Below are 25,815 nucleotides of genomic sequence, written 5' to 3' on the forward strand. Positions count from 1 at the left end.
CTGTGGTGTGAATGCCCTGGTAACATCTACACTAGATTACTGCAATGCGCTCTACATAGGGCTGCCCTTGAGGACTGTCCGGAAATTACAGTTTGTACAGAATGCTGCAGCCGGATGTTGGCTGGAGTGGGTCGTAGGGACCACGTCATTCCAGTCTTGTTCCATCTACCCTCAATTTGCTTCCAACTTAATCCAAAGCGCTGGTATTGACGTTTAAAGCCCCTTTTTTGACCAAGACCACCTTCTCCCCTATGAACCTTCAGAAGCCCTGCTTGCAGGTGCCCCTCCCATCTGAGGCTAGACGGGGAGGGGGCAGACTGAGGAAGGGCCTTCTTAGTCACGGCACCAGGACTTTGGAACGCCCTCTCCAGGGGGATTCGTCCGCCTCCCTTGACTGTTACTTCTGCCAGAAGGTGAGGACTTTTTTGCTGCCATCCCCCCAATACATGCCATTGGTCATCTCACTGTTTTGGCTATTATGTCTGTTTTTTTATTATTGAATTATTCTAATCTATTTTAAATGTTTTTAATGGTTAAATTCTTTAATGTTTGATGTTCACCACTTTGGGGGCCCAATTTCGGTGGAAAGGTGGCCTAGAAACGTTTTAAAGTATTTTTTTTTTAAAAAGCTTGAAAAAATTCTCTGGACCGCGGCCAGTATGACGGGCTTGCAGGACTCCGAACAGCCTGGAAAGACCCCGAGGGGGCACACGCAAGGTGTGCTGACGGCATCAGACGTGGGGATACCCGCAGGAGCCCTCCACCAACTGCCATTTGCCTCAGCAGAGAAACAGAAGATTTCCTCCCGCACGATGGTGTGTGGAGGACATCTGTTAGGTAGGAGGGTAATGCCTGAACAGGATTTGTTCTTGGAACCTAAAATAGGCCTCCTTGAGATTTAAAATAAAACTCTCTGCCCTGGTTATAGGCATGCCTTTCTTGACAGAGAGCCCGTGACGAAAATGCCGCTCACGAAGGCTGCGCCTGACTCATCCCCCGGCACTCAGCCCCCAGGGGCTGCACACAAGCCCCGCCCGGGAGATGGCTGCTGACGCTGGAGGGTAGCAAGCACACGTGTCTCCTCCACAACGCCTGGGCTTGGCTTCCAGGCCAAGAGACTGCAGAGAGCAGCTGCTCAAGGGCTCGTAAGAACACCAGAAGAGCCCTGCTCCTGGGTCAGACCGGGGGGCCATCCAGTCCTGTATCCTGGCTCTCACCAGCCGACCAGCAGTCCTAGATAGTCATCCAGCGGGGCAGGGAGGGCAAGTTGCCTCCTGGCACTGGGATTCAGAGGTTGACTGCCTCTGGATATGGAGGTTCTCGTCAGTCACCAAGGCTAGTAGCCACGGATGGACTTATCCATGAATCCACCTAACCCCCTTTTAAAGACATCCACACCTGTTCCTGGGCCAGAAGCACTGCCGGCCAAGGGCTACCCAGCCCTTCCCCAGGGCCAGCAAGGCAGCTCTCCTCCCTCTTCCCTTGGGCTCACAGCAAGAAGTGTCCCCTACGCTGCTTTGTTTGTAAGCCAGCAGACAGGGTGAGCAACAGGCAGGTGCGCTCTGGGACCCGACCTGCCCCTCATTCTGGAGCCACATAACACTAAGCTTGAGCAGTCGTGGAACTCGTCCAGTGCCTAAAGCACTTGATACACAACAGCCCTGGAAGCCCTTCTCTTCTCCTTCGGCCAGAAGGTCATCCCTCACTGGAGATGCTCCAGAAACCGGACCATGGGCTTCCTGGGTGCAAAGCAGGTGCTGAGCCGCAGCCCCACCCTCAACCGGCTTCCCTCTGGCTGCAGACCTTTAAGTCAATACAAACTTTGCTAGGACTTTGAGATCCAGTGCAAAGAAGTCCATGTGGCAGGGAGGGAGTCTCACTGCAGAAGGAAGTTCTGGCAACTGGACCGGTTCCCCTTGGACTGCTGTGGCACGATCCGAGCATCAAGTTACTCTCTCACCCTCTTCCTCTTCCAAACCTCTGCTTGGGCTAGACGGTTCAAAGAGTACCCTTTTAAGTACCTGCTCCCTGCCTTTTGACGCGGGTGGCTCCTCTGCATTTGAACAGCAGCAGCACACACACACACACACACACACACACACACACACCGTCCCCCAGGACAAGCGGGTGGGTATCACAAAGGGGAATAAAAGGAGAGTAGGCTGGCGCTACAAAGCGCCAGCAGTTGATCAGCCCCTGGGTGTGCATCTCAGGGCACCAATCTCACACCTGACCCTGCAGGTTCTGCCACCTGGCTCTCTACACAGAAGTCCAAGAACCCTGTGTTGCTCCAATTCAGAGACTTCTGGGAATCTGTGGCTGCAACTGCGCTCCGGGCCATCCAGCAGGCACAGAATGCAACACGGGGAGAAAGAGAAAGCTCAGGGGCCAAATGAAACCAAAATGCCTTTCCCACTGCGAAGAGTCGACCCAGGAAATGCCCGAGGCTTCCTGCAGATTCCTCCCAGGCACCACTCCGACTGAATTCTTCTTGGAACGCGAATTCTTCCCAGCAACTTAACATGAAAGCTCCCCAAAGCTCACTGGGGAAGAGCCTGTGCCTGTATACAAGGGGGTGTGAGCGAGTGCGCCGGCACACGTGCAAGGGGAAGTACAATCCCCGCTCAAGGTATCCGCAAACTCCGCCCCAGGGAAGTCTCTCCTCCTCTCCAGGCCTTCCGTCAGTTTCTCTCATTCCCAAAATGTGCCCAGCAAAGCCCTCCCGTCCCGGCCTCTGGGCAAACCAGGCAGTTCTGCCCCCGCCCCTGCCCCGCCCCACTCACTCTGCAAGCAGTCAGCGTTGAGGAGGTCCTGGCACTTCTCGTGACACTTGACCCCGCATTCCGTGCAGCGCATCCCCTGCCGTGCGATGCCCCACAAGAGCCCCTCACACTCATAGCAGTATGTGGGGGTGGTGGCGGTCCACACCTCGAAGTTGTGGGGGGTTGTGCAGGAAATGGGGTAGATTAAGGCTTGCAGTGTCTTCTTATAGACATGAGATTTCTGAAACAAAAAGCCACATCAAGTCAGGAGGAGGGGGACTCTGGGGGGGCTGCTTTCCGTGGTTTTGAGGAAGAGCTGCACTTGCTTGGGTGGACGATGCACAGGTGGAACCCCTATGGAGGCCCGACTGCGATGCTGATGGCAGGCAGCCCCCTGAGCAGTTGCTACAACTAACCTATCAAGGGGAGGTGGGGTGCACGACCGTGCATTTAGTGCCAGAGTTTTCAAACCAAAAGAGGCAGAGGGGAGCTCTGGAGCACAGAGGAGCTCTACGGATGTGCTACTCTGTGCAGAAGCCCCCCTTTCCCGCTGCCTTGAGCCACAAACCCCGGAGCTTCCCTTTGACGAGCCACGCTAAACACTCTACTCCGCAGCCACTCAGAAGGCAGAGCAGGGGCCGGCCAGCTTCATCTCCACAAGGTGGGAGAGACAAGGCCAACCCCGTGGAAGAACCACGCTGCTCGGCGGAAAGACCCCCGTGGCGTCTGCCCCATCCGAGGCGGTGGGCGTTTTCAAAGGCCAGGAGGAGAGAGTCAGGCCTCTCTCCTTTCCAGCGGACAACTGCAGCAGACGCCTTTTATTCCCTCTCCTCGAGAGCTGCGTTCCCTTGGCACACAAGCAATTAATATTCCCTCCTCCCATAGTTGCCACAATGATTTTCCGTGGGAGCTGGAGCACTTTTGACTCTTTTGTGCTTTGAGAGACTCCTCCTTTCAGGCTATTTCGATCACTTTTCACACCAGCTTCATTCTCCGCCCTGCCCCTGTGCTCCGCCTGCCATCCGGCCTTCCCTCCCCACACCCAGTGGGCGGCTTTGTGCTCCAGAGCAACCCTTGACAACTGTCCCACCGGTTATAAGCCTCCCAGGCCCTATCCAAGGGGAAAGGGACTCGCCAGCCCTTACCAGATCCTCGTCCTTGAGAGACGTTCGGGTGGCCATGGCCGAGGTAATGCCAGCCTTCCGAGACTGGACCAGAGACTGGAAGGAAAAGGAGCTACCATCATCCAGGGCTCATTTCAAGGAGGTTCCTCCAAACAGCACAAGTTGTTGGAGGCCTGGATTACTCCGTTACCCTCACATAAGAGGCCGTGAACGGCTCGAAAGAGAGCAGGGCACAGAGGGATTCATCACACAAGCAACCCCTCCCAGACCTCGGCTGCCCCCCCTGCACTGCTGTTTCCACCCCAAGTCCCTGAGACTAAGGAGCGCCCTAAAACCTGACCCTCCAGATGACCCGGGGTGTATCGTGCCCTGGCCTGGCTATTTATTTATTTATTTATTTATTAGATTAGGTTTTTAGTCTGCCTTCCCCGCCGAGTGGGCTCAGGGCGGAGCACAACATTTTAATTTACATAAAAACACATAAAAGCGGATAAAACATTACAATAAAATTTAAATCACTACATACAATAAAAACTTCTCCTCAGATGGCGATGGAAGAGTTACTTCATTTCAGACATGGCCCATATCCCTATAGGGGGGTGGGCAGATCTTTTCAAGTCAAGTCAAGTATGGCCGGCAGGGGCCCAGCCTAGCCTCTGCCATATGCCTGGCGGAACATCTCTGTCTTACAGGATAATAAATCCTGCCGGGCCCTGGTTTCATCAGACAGAGAGTTCCACCAGGACCGAAAAGGGACTGCTAGCCATGGGAAGCCAGCCATGCTTCAGGGACTGCAGCCAGCAAACATGTTCTTCCGTCCATTCTTGACACCAAACAGCATTCTTCTACCGATGTTCACCGGATCTGATGGACAGGGCTTAGAGACCTGGTTCATCTCTCCTCCCACTTTCACCAAGGACCACCTACACCTAAAGCCTCTCCAGAAGAGACTTGGCCAATCTTTTCTGGAAACCTCTGAATGAAGTTTCACAGCCTCCTTGGGCAGCCACTGGGGGAAGTTCTTCTCAAATTCATGGCCCTACAGATTAAAGCCATTTGAACAGCTGTAGGCAGGAAGAACAAGCCATTCATCCCCTTGGCCCAACAAAGAGTCTTTTTTGGGCATTGCCAAAATGTACGCAGGTGTTGCCAGCATACGCTTCCTTCCCCATAACCCTCTGCTTTATAAGCCAGCTCCTGCCTCAGCCCTCCCTCCAGAATTTCCCATGAATCCCAGAACTTTCCCGGACAAAAAGGGCCATGCCGGGAGGAAATCAGTTCCTGAAAAAGAAAAATCTGGGCCAGAAAAGGCAGGCCTCGCTTGGAGAGATTCAGCCAGTATGGCAGCCATGTGCCCGTGCACTACATTAACTGATCCGCCCCAGCAGCAATGGGCCTGCCCAGGGTGCCTGTTCCTGAGGCCGTACACGGCAGCCCCCTCCCCCAAGGCCAGCAAGCACCCCCTCCCCAGGGATCTCCAACCACAGGCGGCTGAGGAAGAAGCCCTGCTTGCTCTGGGAGGGGCCACAGCCCACAATGCAGTTCATGGCAGGACTGGGAGGGTTCATTCAGTCAGTGATGGGGGGTGAGGCAGGATGCGCCCTCCGTTCATTACGGGGGGGGGGGGAGTCAACGTAAAGACAGGGAACGGAGTGCTTGGGTGGGGATGAGCTCCACTTACCATGGCCTGCAGAAAGACAGGGTCAGCATACAAGGGAAACACAACATATTAATCCCAACAGCAGCACCGCAAGGGCCACCAACACACCGGCCAGGCCTCACCTCAGCAAGGCCGCACATGTTGCACCACCCGAAGCAGAGGTGCCCCCTTTCGTGTCCACTGGAGCCAATGGGCCGAGAAGGGTGCGCCTCTGCTTCAGACGGAGAAAACCTGCTACGGCACGGAGGCCGGGCTCACTTCACATCTGCGGGTGTGTCGCCTCTCCCCACCCTCGCCCCCTCCCAGCCTCTGGAACACTCGTGAAGACTTGGTGGTGAGTTGTGAGTTGTGTGTGAGGAAAAAATAGGGAAGCATTAAAACTTACAAAAAGAATAATTTTGATACATGAAGGATCACTCCCCTCCCTGCAATAAAGCCTCCTCGTAAAACCCTTTCACTGGTGCCCACTCTGAGACCCCTCTCTCCTCGAAGGAAGACCAGGGGATACGTAACAAACCCTCAGACAAACAAGCCCTCTCTGTTGCGGACACACCACCCGTAAGGCGGGGCGGTGCATTCTGCCAATCCGCTCCATCTTTCCGAGGGGGAGCCAAGCAAAGATGCAGCGGCAACAAGGAATGGTCTTGACGGTGACCCAGGATTCGCAGCGCATTGGGCGGGCAGCAGCCCTGCGCGAGGCCCCCTCTTCGCTTCTCTCCAGCTTTCACCCTCTCCTCAAAACCTCGGCACCACCTAGTTCTTTGATTCTTTGCCACTCTACAACCTCTGTCCTGTTTTCAGTTTTTAAACAGATATTTCAGCTTGCATAGCTAACCCATTATCCTGCCCTGAAACGTGCATCCACGCCATCTTGGGCGTCCTGACCCCTTTCTTTGCAGCGCCTCCCCCCCCCCCCCATCTTCTGACTGGGATACAAAGGCTCAGGAATCTCCAGCCCGACTTGCGTCTTACAAAAGGAGCTTGACTCTTGAAAGCTGAACATCTTGTCAGTCTTTAGGGTGCCACTGGACTTGAACTGTGCTGTTCTACTGCATAACAACACGGTCCCCCTCTGGGCACTGCCTGCGAAGTGCGTTACGGAAAAGCAAGCCCCGCCTTAACAAGGGGGGGCCTCGACTGGGGGAAGCCCCCCCCCTTGAAGAAAATGGGCTGAGATGAACAAGCCCCCTCCTGGGAGGAATGAATCGTACACTTGATAAGACTTCTGTGCGGCAGGAGGAGGTGGGCTGCAAGGGATTTAGACTCCGAAAACAGACAGGTTGCCAAACCACAGAAGTCCACTCTGCAAGCACCGGGAAGCCCAAGGCCAGAGTGAGTTTTGGAGCCCACCTCTCTGGGGTAACGCTTGAGAAAATGGGGTCGGCTTTGCCTGGGCTCCTGCACCTCCCTCTTAGTATGAAAAAAAATAAACCAAGAGAGCTAGAAGCTGCCAGGCAGAACCCGGCCAGCAGAGATCGTCCACCTCTTCTGGGGAAACAGCTGGTAGCATTCGGGAAGAGGCTTGCCCTGGAACCCAAATCTGTCCCACTCACAGAGGCCCAGGGGAGCATCAAGTCTTGGCTTCTTACAAACAGAAGGGGCCCTTTCAGTGCCCAAGGACCAGGCAGCAGCCAGCCTTCCCTGGGATTATAGGGCGGGGGGGGAGGGGGGGAACTCTCACCAAGTCACTGACAAGTGGGAGGGGCTTCTTCTTGCGTAGGTCAGGCATGCTATCGATGCCGTAGAGGCCACCGGCCGGCCTGGAAACAAAGGAGAAAGTGCATCAGGGCCAGCACAGCAAGCAAGCCAGGAGCACCCACCCGCTGCCCAGAGTCCCGTGGGGCTGAGCAAGCTCATTTGAGGAACTCACCCCGGCCCAGAAGGAACCGAGACCTAGAACCGCAGCCCAGCCTAGTGAGGCAGGAGACGTCAAACGCAATGACAAGTCAACGTGGCCACTGCAGAGCAGCGCCGGCGTGGCATTGGATCTGCAAATTATGCTCGTCCGTTTGAGTTACACAGCAGAGGGGCTTCCGAGTGTTCAGAAACCGGGATGACTTGTTCATATCAGAAATTAAACTGTGCTTGGCTCCCCCCCCCGCCCTTTTTCTAAAGAGGAGCCACAAATGGCAGCAGAGAAAGTGCCAGAATTCATCAGACACCAACAGCAGCAAGCGGTCTGAGCTCCGGAGACAGACAGCGGCACGGCCCTTCTTTCTTCCGTAAATCGCCAACTGAAGGAAGAATGGCAGGCACAGAAGAGAACAGAATCCGCTGCCCCCAAAGACAGAGCCTGGCATGGGGGGGAGGCACATGGAGGACTTCACTGCAACCGCAAAAGCCAAACGCATCAGGCTGAGCATGGAAGGAGAGCCAAGGACGGGCAGCAGGACCTGTCTGGGGATGAGTCTCTCTTTTCCTGCTTAAGAAGGAAGATCTCGGGACAAGGCCTGGGCTGGGCCTGGCTTCTGTCTAGCAGTCCACCCTGGAAGAAGTCTCAGTGTGCCGGGCAAAGGGCGAGCCACCTCTGACCAACCGAAGGACATGCAAAAAGGCCATGAAGTGGCACAAAGGACGTTTAGGCAGCAGCACTCTGAGCTTCCAAAAGAAAATGGGTTGGGATGTCAGCGCTGGGTGGCACAGCAGTTCACAGCATGTGCTACATGCAAGGGAGTCAGTCCCTGGTTCAAATCCCATCACAACTCAGCTGTCCCCCACATTAGCATGTGTGAATACGGCTTTAGAATGGAGAGGCTCCAACTGGGAAGACCTGAGAGATGCTTTGGGGGAACAGACCACAAACTGGAAGAGAGGCCAGCCCCGCTGTGTCCCAGAAGCCTTTCCACCTGAGGAGAGGGGGACAGATGTGCTACGGGGCTAAAGGATGGAGAGAAGGCTCCAGGGCTCCATGTGGCGTGAAAGCAGACAAAAGGAGGGGCCGTGGCTCAGAGGGAGAGCGTCTGCTTGGCATGCAGAAGGTTCCAGGTTCAATCCCCGGCACCTCCGGTTAAAAGGACCAGGCCGCAGGTGATGGGAAAGACCTCCCGCACCTGAGATCCGGGAGAGCCCCTGCCAGCCTGAGAAGCCAAGACTGACCCTGATGGGCAACGCTGTGACTCTGGAGAAGGCAGCTTCAGGTGCTCAAGCTAACAAGCATGCCTGGAGCCCTCCTACTGACCAGGGAGGGTGGCACGAGGGCCCCCAGGGGCTGAACGATGGCAGAGGGGCCAGTGGAAGTCCCTTCTGAGGTGAACCAGGCTTCGAGGCAGATGCCAGCACGCTCCTATCTCAGGCCAAACAGCAGCCAGGCTCCGCTACCGGGGAAAGCCTCAACCCCCCCCCCCCGCCCCAGCACATGACAGACCACAGAGCGAAATGGAACGTGGTTCTGTGCTCCCCCTCCTCTCTAGGAGGAAGGGAGAGGCTTCTCAGGGCACAGCAGAACCTTCCGCCTTTGGAGGCCCTCTCTCTGAGACAGGCCAGCAACCACATGAGTCGAAATGCTGGGGAGCTGTTGCTCTGCACTGGAATAAATCTCTGCAACCTCCCTCTAGTGCTGCCGTGGGGGAGCAATACCGTGGAGGGAAGCTGTCACTGAAACGCTCAATATTGTTGTCGGAGGTTTCATATACGTCACACTGAGCCACCCCGGAGACCATGTCATTTGCACCACGTCGGAAGCGGACTGCCCTCAGGAGACTGCCGGTCTGCTTTAATGGTACCTTGTCATATTGACGCGCACAGATGTTTGGTTAAACATGAGCAGCAGATGAACAGATGGGATAACTGGCTTGCGTGCAAGGGCCGCATGGCTCATTATCATCACTCCCAGAGCTGTGCAGAGGAATACCAGAAACGGGGCCCAGAAAGCTTCTGCCCAGCTCGGGGTGAGAGGAGGGAAGGTACACACCCTTTGCCACACACGCCCTCCAGCCCCTGGATCCATCCCACCAGCTGCCTCAATCAGCGCTCCCCTCCTGCAACTGCCAGCTCGTCTCCCTTTGACGTCTCCTGCCACAGGCTTCCTTCCCCCCTCCGCCCTCCCATGCCTGGCTGCTACTGCCAGTTGCCCAACCCTGGGAAAGAAAGACCCCACCTCTGCTGGATGCTGGGGGGGAGGGGCGGCCATGACAAAGTTCAAGGCCGTTTGCTGCCGGAGGTTTTGAAAGAGAAGCACTGATACGGATGCGTGATCTCTCCACATCCCAGAGGCACCCAGACCACTGGCACTCAAGCCCATCACAAGCCACGGAGAGCTGTCAACATGAACAGCCGCCTCCCGCTTAATTTCCTGTTTGATTAGTTTTGCCTAATTCATTGTTTTGGAAGTCTGATTGATATGCAGAGCACCAGAGGCTCCGGCAGCCGTTCCAAGACAGCTCCCCACACCCCCAGCAGCCCGGCTGCAACTGCACACAAGCAACCGGAAGACAGCAGAATTCAAATGTTACAGATCAAAGCCATATGGCTCTAATCAAATATATGAACACATTTAAAATCAAACAGCATGGAAAATGGTGCCTTCCCGTTCTTCGTCTGGCAAGCCTTCAGCTTCTCATGGGAAGCCAACCAGAGCAGCCGCTGCTCCCTCCAGATCCAGGCTGACTTCACACACCCTCAGGACTTGCCAGCTCCCTGCGCTGTGGCTGGCATGGTACCTGGTGCCAGAGAGGCACTGGCTTCTCTCGCTGGGCAACGAAAGAGCCCGTGCCAGACCCAGAACACCCCACCCCCCCACCCTGGGCTGATAATACAGGCTGGACTCTCCACAGCCCATGGGGACAGGCACCTGGCAGGAATGCTTGCGGCTCCAAGCTAAACCAGGGCCGTGCCTCGAAGCAGGAGCCCCGTGACACACACGGGCAGCCCCACTACAGAGGGAGCAGCAGCCCTCATCAGCCGCATTTCCCAGCAGGCACCTGCATTTGCCACACAAACCAGCATCCATGCAGGAAGGGGGGAGAGGCCAGGAGGCTTCCAGGCTGGGCTGTCAGCTGCACACACCAGCGCGCTCCACGGCTTGGGCTCCTTACGGCGGAAGTAGCTCAGTGCTGCTCCTTCTTTCCCGACAGGATCTCTCCCAATTCACTTAATTGTGTGCTGGAAAGAGCTCCTTATAAAAGGGGCTTTTTCTCACTGGTGCTGAGAAGGGCCAGCTGCCAAAACAAGAGGGGTGGAGAGGGCAAGCGAAAGACCACTCCCGCCCCTGAAGCCTCCAGCGTGGCCAGAAACTGGTTCTGCGCCACCCGTGGAAGCAGAGTCCCTCTTCCTGGCAAGAGCAGCTGTATGAGGACTGGGAAGCTTCAAGGCATTTTGTTGAGGCCACAGGATGCGGCAGAAGACAACTGGTCGTCCAGCACAAACACCGCAGGGACTGGCTACAGGCAGGAGGGCTTCGTCTGAGAGCAAGAGTGGGAATCGAGGGCAGAAGAGATGCCAGTCAGGGCAGGTGAAGGTGAAGCAGAGACACTGGCACAGGCTGAGAGAGCCCCCCGGAGTCGGGAGAGGCTGCCACCCTGCCACGGCTCTGCCATGCTCACGCTCGGGAGGAGGCACAGGGCTCACTGCTGCGCCCATTTCAAGCAGACAGAGTGGGTGGGAGCACCAATCCTCCCTCCTGTGGAGGCCAGGAGGCTTCCAGGCTGGGCTGTCAGCTGCACACACCAGCGCGCTCCATGGCTTGGGCTCCTTGTGGCTGATCTTCCAGGGGCCGTGGCAGCTTTCAGCTTTTTGCCAAGTTTCACCCCGCCCGAGAGGGAAAGCAAGCGAACACTTACCCTGCTTTAAGCCACGGTGACGGTGACAGACTGCCATCATCCTGTCCCTGAAACAGGCAAAGGAAGACAAGAGAAACTGAAATTAGCATCCAGGACCAAGGCAAGACCAGCTGTCAGTTCAGCACAGAGGAAGAGGCGTGAAAAAGGAGGGTGGCTCATGCAGGGAAATGCAGGCGGGCACACCGCCATCAGCAGCAGGACACACGGCAGTGCGCGCACACGTGTGCACCCTCACACGCATACATGAGGAAGACCCAAAGAGCCTGTTCAGTGCACCTCTCTTCAAAAAACACCCCTTGCTTTCCAAACATCGACTGGCAAGAAGCTGCCCAAGTCCTGGGCATTCCCAAGAAGACTCCCAATACCATGTGCGCCAAACAACCCAAACAAGTGGTTGTCAGCTAAAGAGTCCAGCAGGACAGCAAAGCCAAGAGGCGCCAAAGGGTGAAGTCCACCTGAGCGACAGTGCCCATGTCCAGGCTCAGCGCTCCTGCGGCCTGTGAAGGTGCACCAACCAAGGGAAGAGGAGCCATCTCGGGACAGCTCCAGCCTCGGCTCCCGGGCGGGGGCGCTTCTGAGAAAGGGGCACACGTTCCCCAGGAGCTAGATCGCGGCAGGAAACCTCCCTCTGAGGCAACCCCTGTTCACCTTCGTCATTCAGGAGAGGACAAAAAGGCAGCGCCTGGACGCTACAGGGAGAGAAACCCTCATCAGTCTTCCTAGATTATGAGGCAGTTTGTGGTGTCTCTGGGAGGGGACTTGAGGTCCCCAAAGGGGAAATATGTTTGAACAGGCGTGCCACCGCAATGGAAGCAAGGGCAGTCTTGGCACGACCAGGCCAAGGGGCATAGCAAGCGTCAGGATGCGCTGCCTTGGCTGTTGGAGTACAGCAATGCCTTGTGTACAAAGAGGAAGAGAATAAGATCCCGCAGGGGCAGCAAGCTCTAGTTGGGCAGGACTGTAGGAGAGTACCCTCTTACTCAAAAGAGCATTTCCCCCTTGTCTGTCAGCAGAATGCTACTCTCATAACTCTAGAGAACTCTTTCAACTAGCAAGGCAGCTAGATTATTTTCTTCTCTGTCTTATCCAGTTTGTTAGCTTTATTAATAAAGCTTTTGTTACTCTTGGTCAGTTCAGTGCCCTGGTTGCTGCCCAGGCACTCCGCCAACACTGGCAATGCGTAAAAGCACAGGGGCATCTTGTGAGGGCGACACGGCCACAGGATCAAGGAAAATGCAGAAGAGCATAGGACTGAGGCGCGGGAAGCAAGGGCTGCAGAAGGCAGGGGCCGCAGAGAGGAAGCTTTTCGGGGCAGAGCCAGGCAGGAAGAAGCGCTGTGAGCCAGGCGGGATGAGCAGCTCAATCAAGGGCCACGTGGCTCAGCAAGCACAGCTCGGGGGCTGGAACAGAGCAGAGCCGAGGCGGAGAGGAAGGGTGGCCCCGCTGGCCAGTCCTACAGCACAGGCCAGTCTGACCCTAACCCTAACCCTGAGCCACGGGCACCCAGAGGCAGGGGCAGCCAGAAGGAAGCACCTAAAAGACTGAACAGAAATGTATTCTAACACAAGCAAGTTCCTCGTGTGTTCAGACAGTACCTTAAAGAATTTAATGAAGCGGATGTTAGGAAGAAACATTTTTTTGTTTCAAATATTTTGTTGTATATAACTATTCTGATCCACATAACTGTGTTATGCAATCCCTTTTTCTCTTTTCTCTACCTCCCATACTTTTCAAAATAAAAACTTATAGATAAAAAAAAGAAGGAAGCACCAGCCCCTGGAAATGGATGTGGTGGGGAGAAGTGCCAAGAAAACTCTCATGCGACCCCGAGCCTCATAGATGTTCCAGCTGCCCTCATCTCCTGGGGGGGGGCATCTAATGCCACCCAGGGCTCCCCCCCCCCCCGCTGCTTCGCTGGCCCAAAGCCTTTCCCTCACAAGCGGCTCTGCTCTTTCGGGCTGCCGCGTGGGCGTCATCCAATGGAAAATAAATTAAAATCACTTTGCATATTTGTCTGAATTCTACGTGGTTTGAAACAAATGCACCACAAAAATCTAAACAAAATAAATATCCTTTCAACTGAATATATCTCAGAGGTATTATAAAACACCCCTGATCAGGAAACCACAAATGTGCTTCAACACCGAAGTCCATCAACAGTGTTATAATGCAAAATAAAGCTCTCTCTTACATCATGACCATATTTAAATAATTTACAAGGATCATGTAAAGTTAACAGACAATTCACAGACAGTGTAATGTTCACAAAGTTACCACAAAATTAAAGTATAAGAAATTAGCATAAATTAACTGTGATACTAATTTTGCAGCTGGCTGGGCCATTTGGGAAAATGACATTAGCGACCTTCTAAATGAAATGGGGGGGGGGGGCTGAAGCTTTTCTGTGTCCTGCTAGTTTTCTCTTCCCCTTCCCACAACCAGAAATATGTTCTCCCTAACCATAATTCAGTGGTTGCAATTACTCTGCACATGGCCAGAGGCTACTGTTTCCAGGAGTGAGTTATGGACATCAGTTCTTTGGTTGTGGCTCAGTTCCAATCAAGCCCTTATCTTTGTCCAAGCGGCTGAAAATTATCAGCTCTTTCAAATTTTAGGGAAATAAGATTTGTGTTTGAGAGGCTGAACGCACGCTTTCAAAAAAACACACTCAGCCAGAAGCAAGCATCCCTGATACGAAGGTTTGGCACATTCCTTGTTTTGGCATTTGGTGGGAGGCACACGTGTTCCTTGGCCAGATGCTTGCGTTCTATCTGGTGCACACACACGTGGCGTGGTTTTCTTTCCCGAGGAAAGGTGCTGTGGCTGACAGCCACGCCCTCTCCCATCAGAGCACACAGCCTGGCCCAGGGCAACGGCAGAGCGTGTGCTGACTGCAGCCCCCCGCAGCTGCCCCGGAAGCACCCTCGGGGACCTGCTGCTGACACTTCGAGGCACTCATGACATGGGGCTGCATTCAGCTCCGTGCCCCGACTGACCTCTTTGCCACCAGCACACTGAAGCAATTAAAGGAAACGACACCAAACAGTAAAAGCACTTTATTGCTAAGGAATGTGTAGCAAACTATTTTTTAAAAACTTGCCTTTACAGCCTTGCACTTTAGCTTCTGAAGGTCACCCCTCTGGTGCCAGATTTACTAGGTTTTAGAAAAATTTATGGTGGGCAAAAGAAATCTGCAGCCCTTCCACTCCCCAAGAAGCCATGGCTCCTCCAATACCAGGTTCACCAGTCTTCAAACCAGGGCCTCTCTCCAGGCCCTGCTGCAAGGAAGAAGGGACCCTTCCAGCAAAGGAAGGAAGGGCGCAGCTGCCCAAGAGGCTTTTTGTCCAGAAGGGCGACTGGAGGAGGAGAAGCAGCAGCAGCAGCAGCAGCAGCAGCCCGTCTGGCAGGCTGGGCTCCCTTCCAGGGTGTAGCGGCACAGGGTGCCTCTCCTGGAAGAGCTCTCGTGAGCTCTCCGGAGCTAAGCCTCCATCACTCCTTTCTAAAAGCCACCTGCACTGAACAGACTCCTCTTAGTTCATATACAAGACCAGCAATTCCTCCCCAGACGGACACATGCTGGGCTCGGGGGAGGGAGGGAGGGGAGCTTTCCAAGCCTCAGCCAAAGCAGCCAGGTGACACTTCCACAGGGCATGCAAAAAAGAGACAACAGACTGGAGAGTCCAAGGAGGAGACACACTGGTTAGAATGGAGAGTAGATAACCTGAAGTTCTCCTCTACTTCCTTCTGCAAAGGAGAAAAACACAAAAAAGAGGGAGGAGAGGAACAACATTAGAGCAGGAGATTTCAGGCACAGGCCAGGTCTGGAAAGAAGGAGCAAAGCTCTGCCGAGAAGTCCAAAGGCTCCCCGAAGCTCCCCGGAGGCCTCCTTATCTGGATACTACAGCCTACACCTTTTGCCCAGAGGTGGCAAGCACAGTCACGGCGTGGATGTTGTTTCAGAAACAGACTCTGGTTCTGCCTTCATTGAACATAAGAACTCCCATTTCTTTTCTCAGCATGAAACAGCACACAGCGGAGTTTAGAGCGCAATACGGGCACCCCAGGACAAGAAACCCTCTGAGAGAGAGTGCAGAAACACAGCGCACACTCCGCTGGCCTCCAGGCGGGGCCCTAACAGGGTAGGATGCATCCTGGTGACCCTGGCCGGGGGGGGCACCAGGGAGTGCCAGGCTTTCTGAAGGGGGGGCCCACAGAGAGACAACAGCACCTGTCTCCTTTTCTCCTTTTATAACCAAAAAGAACACCCCGTTCTCCCACCGTGCAAGACAGAAGGCAACATGATGACTAAAGGGAGATTTTCAGTGAAGAAACTTGACAAGAGTTTTCCTTGGCCTCAAAATTAAGGTATTAAGAGAATTTTCTAAATCTCTCTCCTACAGTCTCAGTCTCAGCCAGAGCTCATCCCCAGCCAAATGCTCCAGAGAGTCTGAAGAGACGCAAAAGTGGGTCCCAGGACAAGCTGACCCGGATGGTTTCTTAGAGCCAAGCCACAAGAGACGAACAACACTTGCCTGGCAAGTGAACAGACTCACATGCGTCCCTCCCTGTTCACTTGCCATTCACTTGTGCTCTACTTGATCAAGTGGAGCGCAAGTGAATGGCAAGTGGACACGGAGGGATACACATGAGTCTGTTCACTTGCCAGGCCTAATATCATTCGTCACTTGTGGCTTGGCCCTTAGCCCCAGTGCTGCAAACACACAACCCTGGAGAGAGGACATGTCCAGGGAATCAAGGTGGCTGACTATCTCCGCACCACCAGGCAGAGGAAACACCCTCGCAATGTCTTCCTCCCCACCCCAGCAAAGCCATCCACGGTAACTCGTATAGAAAAGATACGAAGCTTTTGCAAACCTCTCACCTCTTTGACCAGCACAGCGACTTATTGTGCAAATCTAAATAAACTTCAGCCCTGCAAGGCAAAAAGCTGGGCCAGCAGCTGGGCTGAGGTTCCCCCTCCCAGGCTCTTGGTGGGGCCTCTCTGGGCGTCTCTTCCTATCTCCCCACCCCCTCCAAGGCAGCCAAGCAGCCCCACTCCTCAGTTCAGCACCAGGCCGCCTGGAGCTCAGCCCCTCCCTCTCCTCCTGCCCCAGAGGACCCAGGGAAGCTCTCCTCTGTTCCAAGGCAGCTGCCCCTTAACAGCCGCACAAGCCATTTTAAGCCATGCTGCTTATTGCAGACCTGAGCTCCCAACACAGCACTTGGGTCTCTAAAGGCAGAGGGACGTACGGGCAGCCTTTGACATAAAAAAGCTCATGATTCAGCTCGGGAAGGAATCCTGGCCCTATTTCAAAAGGATTCCGGGGCTGGAGCCGTGGCCAAGTCGAGCATCCAGGCCCAGAGCTGGCCGAAGGATGCTGCTCTTGCCACCTCGGCTGGTCTCTGTCTGAAGCTGGAGAAGCTCGTGGAGAAAAGCCGGGGGCCGGAGGCGCTCCAGGGCAGGAGGAGGCCCGTGAGGCAAAGGAAAGCGGCAGAGCAGCCACAGCCAACCACGTATTGCCCACCTTTCCTAATCTAAACCTTCCACACCTGAATTAAAAGATGCACACAAGGACAGAAGCCTCCATGTGGATAACATCAAATTACCACCGGTGCAGAAATTAAATCTCTCCCTAAAAGGTACGAGAGGCTCCACCAAGAGTACAGCATCAAACGCCGGCCAGTTCTTAGCAACTATTTCCCGTCTCCTTCTAATCCATAGTCAGTTGCAATCACGAAAACGCAAGAACCTGGGCGGGGGGGGGGGGGTGCGGAGAGACAAGCCGCTCCTCCTTACAGGTGCCTGCGGAGGCTACGCTGTCAATCATCGACTGCAGGGCACTGGCATTTAAGAAAAAGCTGTTGCCTGAAACCAAAAGAGCTGAGCTGCTCTTGGCCATCAGAACCTGCCCTGTCGACCAGTCCGTGGTTCCGAGTGAGGTTTACTATATGAGGGTTGAGGCACTACTGTGATTAAATGAGTCTGCTTCAAAACAAATCAGCCAGTCTGACTTCTTTGCAGTGAACCATGGCACGGTAATTTGTATAATGGCTGGGATCAAGTTAAACACATGGTGTGATTTCCTAGCCGCAGAAGGCGGGGGGGGGGGGCTTCTCTACCTACCAGAGTTTACAGCAAGGAAGGTAGGATCCGTGCCCCGGCAGAACCGTGCTCAGTCCACTGCTGCCGCCCCTGACCATCTTGGGCTTCTGCTGCTGCCCTCAAACCCGCCACACATTTGATTCCTTATCACTGCAGACGTTTATGCATTTACCTCTTCCCCCTTTCTCCCCACTGGGGATTCAAAGTGGCCAACATCAACGTCAACAGATGCTCCCAGGCAGCAGTCCTTGGGGTCAGGCCGTGCCTCAAAACCTGTCCCAGCACTACAGAACCGAGGAAGTGAGGCTGTGGCTTGCCAAAGGCCAGCAGTCTCGGCCAGGCACCACCGCCACGCATTTCCTGCAAGTGTGCACATGCGCATCTCCCTTGACTGAAAGCGTGCTGCAGAAACACAGGCAGCCATCCCCTCCAGGTCACCCATGAAGTCACCGGCCAAGCAAAAGTCTACCAGGTTGAACATCTGGCCGTGCTTCAAAAGCGAGTGTGCCAAGTTTACCACAACCAAACACTTCAGCTAAGCCATCTAAGCAAAAGAGACTCCAAGCACAGCCAGGATAAGAAGGGGCTTCCTTCTCCATATCTCGGCTCTCCCCCCTGGAACGAGGCCTAGGGGCTGGTTCACAAGTTACAACGCCTTGATATGGGGCAGCATGGAGCACGCCCCATCCCATGCAAAAATACCACCCTTTCCAAGGAGCAGCCACACACTCACGCACACTAAAGGGAGCCACCTCTGTCTGAGCCACATCAGGGCCCAAAGAAGCAACAACCCTCCGCTCGGGAAGCGGCCTTAGCCCAAGTCAGCCTCTGGCGGGTCCCCTGAGCTGGCAGAGAAACAGCCTTCCAGAGGCTTGGGCCAGCACAGGAGGCTTCCCTTCCCCGGTCCCTGCGACCGGACAGCCCTCTAGCTGCCGGAGAGGCCTGCGGTTGAAGCTGGGCCCTTCTGCAAGCAAAGCCGGGGATCTGGCCCTGAGCCACAGCCTCCCTTCCAAAGTGACAAGGGACTCTGTGGACCCCTGAAGAAGGTTCACTCGAGGGACCACTTTCCCCTGTGGCACACCACAGGGGAGTGAGAGCCGGAAGGATAGCGACCTCTGAAGCTGGACTCCTCAGTGACTCAGGGAACAAGCAAGGGGGCAAAGCACTGAGATGCGATTTTTAAAAACCCAATAACTTCCCTCTCCTCAATCAGACAGGGCTGCTTCCAAAGCAGCGTTTTCGGTGAGGTCTCAGAAGTCCCATGGCTGCTCTCAAGCCAAGGCAAGCATCTCCCGTCAAGGCATCCTGAGCGGCGAGACGCAGCTGGAGCCTCTAGAGGCCACCTGTAATGGAAGCAGAGAGACCGAGACCGCTTCCCAGACCCAGCGGGAGGCCACCTTCGCTTCTTCCCTCCCCTGCCCACTGCTGGCCCTTGCAGCACAACTCCACTATTCAAAGCTGATGCACTCGTATAGCAGATGTGCACACACGCACACCCTGTAGGACTCATTCAAAGGACATCTCAAGCACCCACAAGCCAGCAAGCTGTTCCTATGGATCAGGGCCCTAAACATCCTTCAGGCAGCCTTCCTCCAGAGGTGCTCTCTCCCAGGAATGTCCGCTGGGCAACAGCTGGGTCACAGGCCTCTGGAATGGCTTAACAGAGCAGATGTGGAGGGCCCCTTCATGTGCCTCACTGCGGAAGGTGGGAGAGAGAGTTTTATTTCAGAGGGCTTTTGTGCAGAATGCCACAGCTTGATTAATATCAGGAATCAGGCAGAGCAGGCATATGCCTCCCATTCTGCAGTCACTCCACTGGCTTCCCCTCAGTTACTGGGCTCAATTCAAGGTATCGGCCATCGCATACAAAGCCCTTCATGGCCTCGGTCCTTCATATCTATGGGACTGCCTCTCTCATATTCTCCCAGGGCAGCTTCACTCATCTGAACAGGAGGTGCCACTTTGCACATGGGCAAAATCAACAGCTGCCCACACACATGCCTTCTCTGTGGTGGCCCCACCCTATAGGGAAACCTGCCTGAAGAGGTTAGGACAGCGTCCACTCTCCTCACTTTCCCCTAACTGTGCAAACCAAATTATTCTGGAGGGTATTTTTTCCTCACGCCATAGATCTGTGCAAAAGGGAAATGCTTCAGAGAGCAGCTTTGATAACGGCATCGTGTCCTGTTTGTTGCTGCAAGTGGGCACCCGCCAGGTAATTCCTGCACCATTTAACTTCTGTTCAGTTGCTTACGGTTTCTTTCAGTATTGCTTCACCTCTATCCGATTTCTGCTGGCTTTCAAATTCCTGCAATCCTTACCCCATCGGCCTTGTCCACTAAATGTCCCAGCCATAGACTGTATCGACTGACACTGCGGAATCTGCCCAAACTCTCAGTGAGAAAAGCAGACTATAAATAATGCAAATAAATAAACAAAATAAAGGGCTTGGGCTGATCTGGCTGTGTTTTTAATCCGTGCATGAGTTTTCCCTTCCTGATGGACTGTTTTCATATTTATTGGGCTGTATCATTACAAGTGGATCTTTTAGCATTTGGGAAGTGATGTCACCCCACTGGACTCCACCCTAACGGGCCAGTTGATGAGGAAGATGACAGAGAGCTCTGGGGTCAGTCCGTCTGTGGCCCTGACCCGAGCAAGGGGCAGGGCCACGCTGTGGGTGGCTTCACACCTCTCCCCTTTAAAGAGCAACCTGGATGGGCCCCCGTTCACCAGCAGAGCACTGAAATCAGGCACAGAACAAGAACAAAGACTGTCCACCGCGGACTGTGTAGGCGCTTCACCTTTTAGGAGCCACACAATACTGGGAGCCACTGAGGGACACGATAGGAAGGGAGGCCCACCTGCTCAGGCTTATGGCCAAAGGAAGGAAGAATTGGGGCTGAGGATGCTAAAAGCATTTGGGAGCTCTGGCAGCCACAGAGAAGGGCGCCTGGTTCATCAGAGCCAGTGGGAAGGGCGCTGGCTCCTCTGCCCACGGACTCTTCCGCAGCTGTGGTGGCAGAGGCCCCGGCGGCCTGAACGGGATGGGTCTGTGCGCTGAGAAGCACCCATTCTCTTCTCTCCCCAGACTTTCTCATCCCACATAGGGTGGCAGGGGGGAAATAAGACTCTCCTCCCTGCACTAAACGGCTGCATGGAGGCCCAGGAAGCCCTCCGGGAGCGGGGCCAAATCCTCCTCCTCTGGAACTGGCACACAGCCGCATCACCCTCTGGTGCCTCCCTCCCTCCTCAGCAGCTGCCTGCCTGCCCCCCCTGGGGGCTCCTCACGGGAAGGGCCTCTAAGCCTGCCAACCATACGGCAAGCCTTTTCCCACCACACTTCCATGAGATCCAGAAAACAAGCAGGTCAAGACAGTGGCGCCGGCTTCCTTGGAGCAGCTGGGATGCTCCCCTGAAGCAGAGCTGGGCAACAACTCCAGGGCTGCAGTGTCTGGGCTGCAGCGGCTGCGGCACCCGCCCTGCCTCAGTAGCTGCTCCCCCTGCCGGGCTCCAGGGCCCCGCTGCTAACCGGCCGTTCTGCCTCCACTCACCTGCCTGGCCGGAACTGACCAGCCTCTCGCCCCGAAACCTCCTCTAGCCCTGCTGAGTACCTGAATGCAGCTCCTCGGCCGAGGAAGTCCAGCTGGCCTCCTGGGCCAGGTCCTTTAAGAGCTTCCGGCGCAGGTGCCGCTTTTCCCTCAGGACGTTCTTGAAGTTGTTGATGCACCTGTTCAGGTAGATGGTTTCTGCACACACCTTCTCCAGGCTCATTGGCCGGCACCCACTTGGCTGCTGAGGGACAGGACTGGGGGCTTCTTGGGCTTCCTCGGATGAAAGGGGTGGCCCAGTGGCACTCTCGGAATCCAGAACGGCCACTTGATCGGAGTCCGGAGCCTCCTCAAGGGGCGACGGGGCAGCGGGAAGAGCCCTCGGCACAGATGCTGCACTCTCGCTGCTCGCAGCAAGGTTAGCCTGGCTCTCTGAAGACGGGCTGAGGGGGCTCTCCGCAACGCTCTCCAGGCTGCCATGTATGCCTGAGCCGCAGAGCGCAGGGGCCGGTTCAGTGCCCGCAAGGATGCTCTTGTCCCCTTCAAGGAGGGCATCAGGCTCACCAGCCTCCAGTTTGTGGAACACCACCTGCAGCGCAGACCTGAAGTGATTCAGCGCTTTGCCCAGCTTGCTGGTGTAGAACCTCATGTCTACAAGGTCAACGCTATCCCGAGAATGTTCAAGGAAGTACTGGGAATTTTCTAAGACATCCCTGAAGACCTGCTCGGCCGGGTCTTGTTCGTTCAGCTCTATTTGGACCATGTCTTTGAGAGCCTCACTGCTACCAACCAATTTATGCACAGCGCCATCATAGCCTGGAGTTATCACAGCCACCGGCGCCTCCTCCAAGAAGCCGACTTGCTCAGGACTGAGGTATTCCAGGGTGGTGACATCGCAGTCAGTCTCACTTCCCCCTGGAGTCTGTCCTCCAGCTCTGTCTTCTTCTGGAGGGGAGGAGCCATCTTTTGTGGCATTCTCAGCCTCTGAGCCAAGCCCACCTGCCTGGCACGAGGCAGGCGCCTGGCCCACAAGTTCCAAGCACTCTGCAGACGGCCAAGAATTCCCGTCATGGTTTTTAGGCCAAGGATCTTCTTTCAGCTTGGGAGAGACATCAAGGACACAAGGGGGAGACCTGCTGGGGTGCAACGTCGGCTCACTGCTACTGATTATTTGCACAGCCCTCCCCATTTTTTCAAGTTCAGCAATCAAGTTGCTCTTCTTAACTAGGGCGGAGGCGGGCTGAAAACTAAAACTGGACCCCTTGCACTGAACGGCTTGGCTCGCACTCTCGTCCGGAACCTGGCAAGAGTCCATTTGGAGCTGACCATCCCCCTCCGTTCTAACGGCTCCTCCCTGAAAGTTCCGGTTAGAAGATACTCCAAGACCCCACTGGCCATTCGGGGGGCCTTGCTCATCACCGGCAACCACAGTGACTCCCGCACTTTGCAAGAGAATCGATTTCTGGAGAATAAAGTCTCTCTGTTCGGAACTCGTGAGTTTTACAACCACAGGCCGCGGGCTGAATGGCTTCCTTGCTGCCCTGCCAGCTCTGGAGGCATCCCTGATGTAGCTGCCACACCAAAGGCCATTGAAGCAGCGGTACTTGGACAGGAAGCTGTAGACCGAGTCCTTGGTGTCCTCCCCCTCTTGCTCTGGGATGCCATAAAAATACAAGACTGGCTCTTTGCTGGGTGCTCCGGCCTTTGGCCCTGGGGAGGCTTTGCCGGGGGGCCCAGAGTTGTTCTGCAGGCCCTCGATCTCGCTCAGTACGGTGTCAACACAGCTGGAGACTTCGTCAACGGAGCCCTTGATCAAGGTGAGGTGCTGCTGGAGCTCAGCAATCTCCGTCTGGATGCGGCTGATCCCCTGCAGCTCTTTCACAATGTACTCAATCACGTCCGCCGAGCGGTCTCTGGGCCCGGGGCTGCAGGGACTGGGTGCGGGAGGCTTGCTTGGGGGACGACAGAGCCCTTCCTCCTCATCAGCAGCCCCTCTCCAGCCCAGGTGGAGGCTCAGAGTGATGTCTTGCCCCTGGGGGTTCTTGCTTTGACCGCCCGATGGAGGGGAGCCAGTGCCCTCCTCCTCCGGAGCAGATGCCCTCCCTGGCTCACATGGGCTCTGCCGGACTGGTGAGCCGGACGTTGGGACACCCCCTTCCCCATTCAGCTCCACAGGATTCCTCTCCCTTTCGCTTGCCTCCCTGAACCCAGGGCTCTTCTCCCGACTGGCAGAGAAGGTGGAGCTCGTGGATCTCCTCTTGACCCCACAGCCAAACCTGTCTGTTTCTCTTTCCATAGGGGAGACCCTGTGGTGGTGATTTTGGCTCAGGGAGAGCTCACTGGCAGGGCCTTGGAGGCACCTCTCCATCTTCTGCCCGGGAAGAACCTCGCCTCGCGGCCTCTGGGGCAGCTGCCTGGCTAAGAGTCTCACAACAGAGTTCTCCAGCAGAAAAGCAATTGCATCTCCTGGGCCTTGGATCCCTCTGCTAGCATGCATAATCGGCAGCCACGCTGGCGCCCTCGCATCATGCCCCAAAGCAGCGAGTTCTGCGCTCCTCCCTGCCTGGCCAGCCTGAGCTCACGCAGCCAGGACTTAATTCCCCCACGAAGTGAGCGATGTCAAAAGAAGAGGCAGAGAGGCTTGTATTCTAGTCAGCGGAGGGGAAAAAAGCAAAGACACAGAGTTATTGGCCTTGTAAACAGTAAAACGGCAGCCGTGCAGGAGAACAAATCCACGCTCTGTTACAGGCTGCTCAACGACAGCAGTTTAACTGAATGCTGTCACTGGGGCAGGCCGCCTTCGCCAGCCTTTCCCCTTTCCACGAGGAAGACACCCTCTCACCCTCAACCCCTTTTCCCCGCGCCAGAGGACTCTTATGCTTCACTACTGACAGGATGTCCTCAGCACTGAGCTCCTAGCAGTCGTAGCCACTGTTGGATACACAAGACTAGCTAAAAGTCAAGGATGTTTCTCCTTTGCAGAAAGCCAGCGGTTGTGCTCCGCTTCCTAAGGGCCAGTCGAGCACAATCCTGTTTGGTCTCTGATCAGGGCCCACGGCTCTCTGCGTGCAAAGCCTCGAGGGCAGCAAGAACATTTTGCCTACTGCCAGAAGACAGGAAATGGCCTCTCAGGCATCAAGAGGCTTTCCTTCTTGTGGCTCTGAGAGAGAGGGTTAAACTGGCCAAGCTAAACATTTTCCCTGGACCAGTTTCTGCGAGCAAAGGAATATTGTATTATCCTTGTATGAAAGCTACCACAAGAGCACCACGCAGAGAAGCACAGGCGGAAATGGTTCAAATAAACGTTTTCAAAGGACACAGAATGAGTTCTGTGTACTTTGAAAATGCGCACAGTGCCACATCAAGTGAATTGAAGAGAACAGGGGACTGCCGTGGCCTGCTTCCAGAATGTCACAATTTCTTTGGGAAGGAGTCCCTTGTCGTGCCTGGGTGCAGCCCCACACAAAGGAGCACCAGCAAAGATAAAATACCTGGGCAGAGAGCAAGGAGCCACACACTCCCAACAGAATCCACCCTTTACTCCATGGTTCTGCACAGGTTCTCCCGGGACCACACCCTGCCCCTCATGCATAAGCCTGCAGGTTCTCCAGGAAAAGCCACAGATGAGACTCAGCTGTCCTAGGGCATAAAGCTGCCTCTAACTTCTACTCCAAAACTGGTCTCAAGTTCATTGCCAACATATGGCTGGAAGGAAGCCCTCCGCTAGTAAAGGTCCCTGGGTCAGGCAGGAGAGGCAAAGTCCAGGAAGGGCAAGTTCAAGGGAATGTTCACTGCACACTAAGGGGACACCTTTGGGAGGCTCTGGGCGTGTGCACAAGCCCTCCGGCCGGCCAGCCTCAGCAGGTCTGCACAAGACGCTTGCTTGCTAGGGCCACGTCCCGGCCTCCCGTGGCCCTCCACTATTCTGTGAGACGTGTCCCAGTGGGATGGCGCAGCTCATGGCAAAGACGAAATGCTGCAAGAGAAACTCTCTTCCCCTTTGGCTCTTGGACGTGGCTGCCGGCTCCTGCTGCTGCCCTGAACAGAACACGGCCTGCTTTCTCGGGGAGAGTATGCAGGATTGTGGACCTTTTCTGGGGCATGCTGAAGAGAGGAAGAAGAGGGACAGCCCTACCTCTGGCCCCGTGTGGCTTTGCCACCTGGAAAAGTAAGCACACACGCCAGGCATGGCCAAGGCTTCACAGGGATGTGGGGTGGGGGGCTGCCTACACGGCTGGCAAACAACCTGCCTCTTTAATGGAATCATTTTATTTATTTAAAACTTCTGTGCTCGGCCAGAGCTAACCGGGGGCGGGGGGGGGGAGCCATCTAGTAGCATGGCCTTCATCAAAGGAACGGAGCCATAGCTGCTTCCATCAGGTCCCTGTAGCTCTGCCCCATTTTAAATTGCTTTGTGGGCCCGCTCCCACCCACAGGCCGCCAGTTGCCCATCCCCCATGTAGAGAGAGAGAGAGCAAACGGATCTGCAAACTCCTGCAAAATCGTCCCACGCGCCCTCCCCTCTTTGTCTACATTTTATTGTCCTGTAAGTCCTGCTGGCCTCTGCAGTGGATTATTTCCTTGCACCTCCAGACCTTTCTCACAACCAATGCAGTGGTTCTGGACTTTGCTTTTGGGTCTTTCTCCAGGGACAAGTATCGTCTGCACAGTGCACGGCAGGGGTTGCGCTCTCAGCTGCATTCAGAACAGATGGCATCCAGGCATCCCGCACATTCAAACCCACAAGGTGGAATTTAGCATCCCAGAGCAAGTTCACAAGGGGCAAATGCATCTCTTGGGGAGTTCTGGTAGATTTCCCCGAAAATATGACACACCCT

The 25,815-nt window shown here is 55.2% G+C and overlaps 1 protein-coding gene across 1 annotated transcript in view; it reads right to left on the bottom strand.

Moving 5' to 3' along the window:
* UNC13B (unc-13 homolog B) overlaps nucleotides 1–25,815 on the bottom strand; it is a 189,573-nt gene that overhangs the window by 61,894 nt on the left and 101,864 nt on the right. Inside the window, exons 11-14 of the mRNA XM_054986491.1 lie at nucleotides 11,324–11,370; nucleotides 7,228–7,306; nucleotides 3,908–3,982; nucleotides 2,784–3,003 (exon numbers count right to left, since the gene is read on the bottom strand). Coding sequence (XP_054842466.1) covers nucleotides 2,784–3,003; nucleotides 3,908–3,982; nucleotides 7,228–7,306; nucleotides 11,324–11,370 — 421 coding nt within the window. The remainder of the gene's footprint in view (nucleotides 1–2,783; nucleotides 3,004–3,907; nucleotides 3,983–7,227; nucleotides 7,307–11,323; nucleotides 11,371–25,815) is intronic.

The sequence above is a fragment of the Eublepharis macularius genome, chromosome 8, assembly GCF_028583425.1.
Source record: "Eublepharis macularius isolate TG4126 chromosome 8, MPM_Emac_v1.0, whole genome shotgun sequence".
Lineage (NCBI taxonomy): Eukaryota > Metazoa > Chordata > Lepidosauria > Squamata > Eublepharidae > Eublepharis > Eublepharis macularius.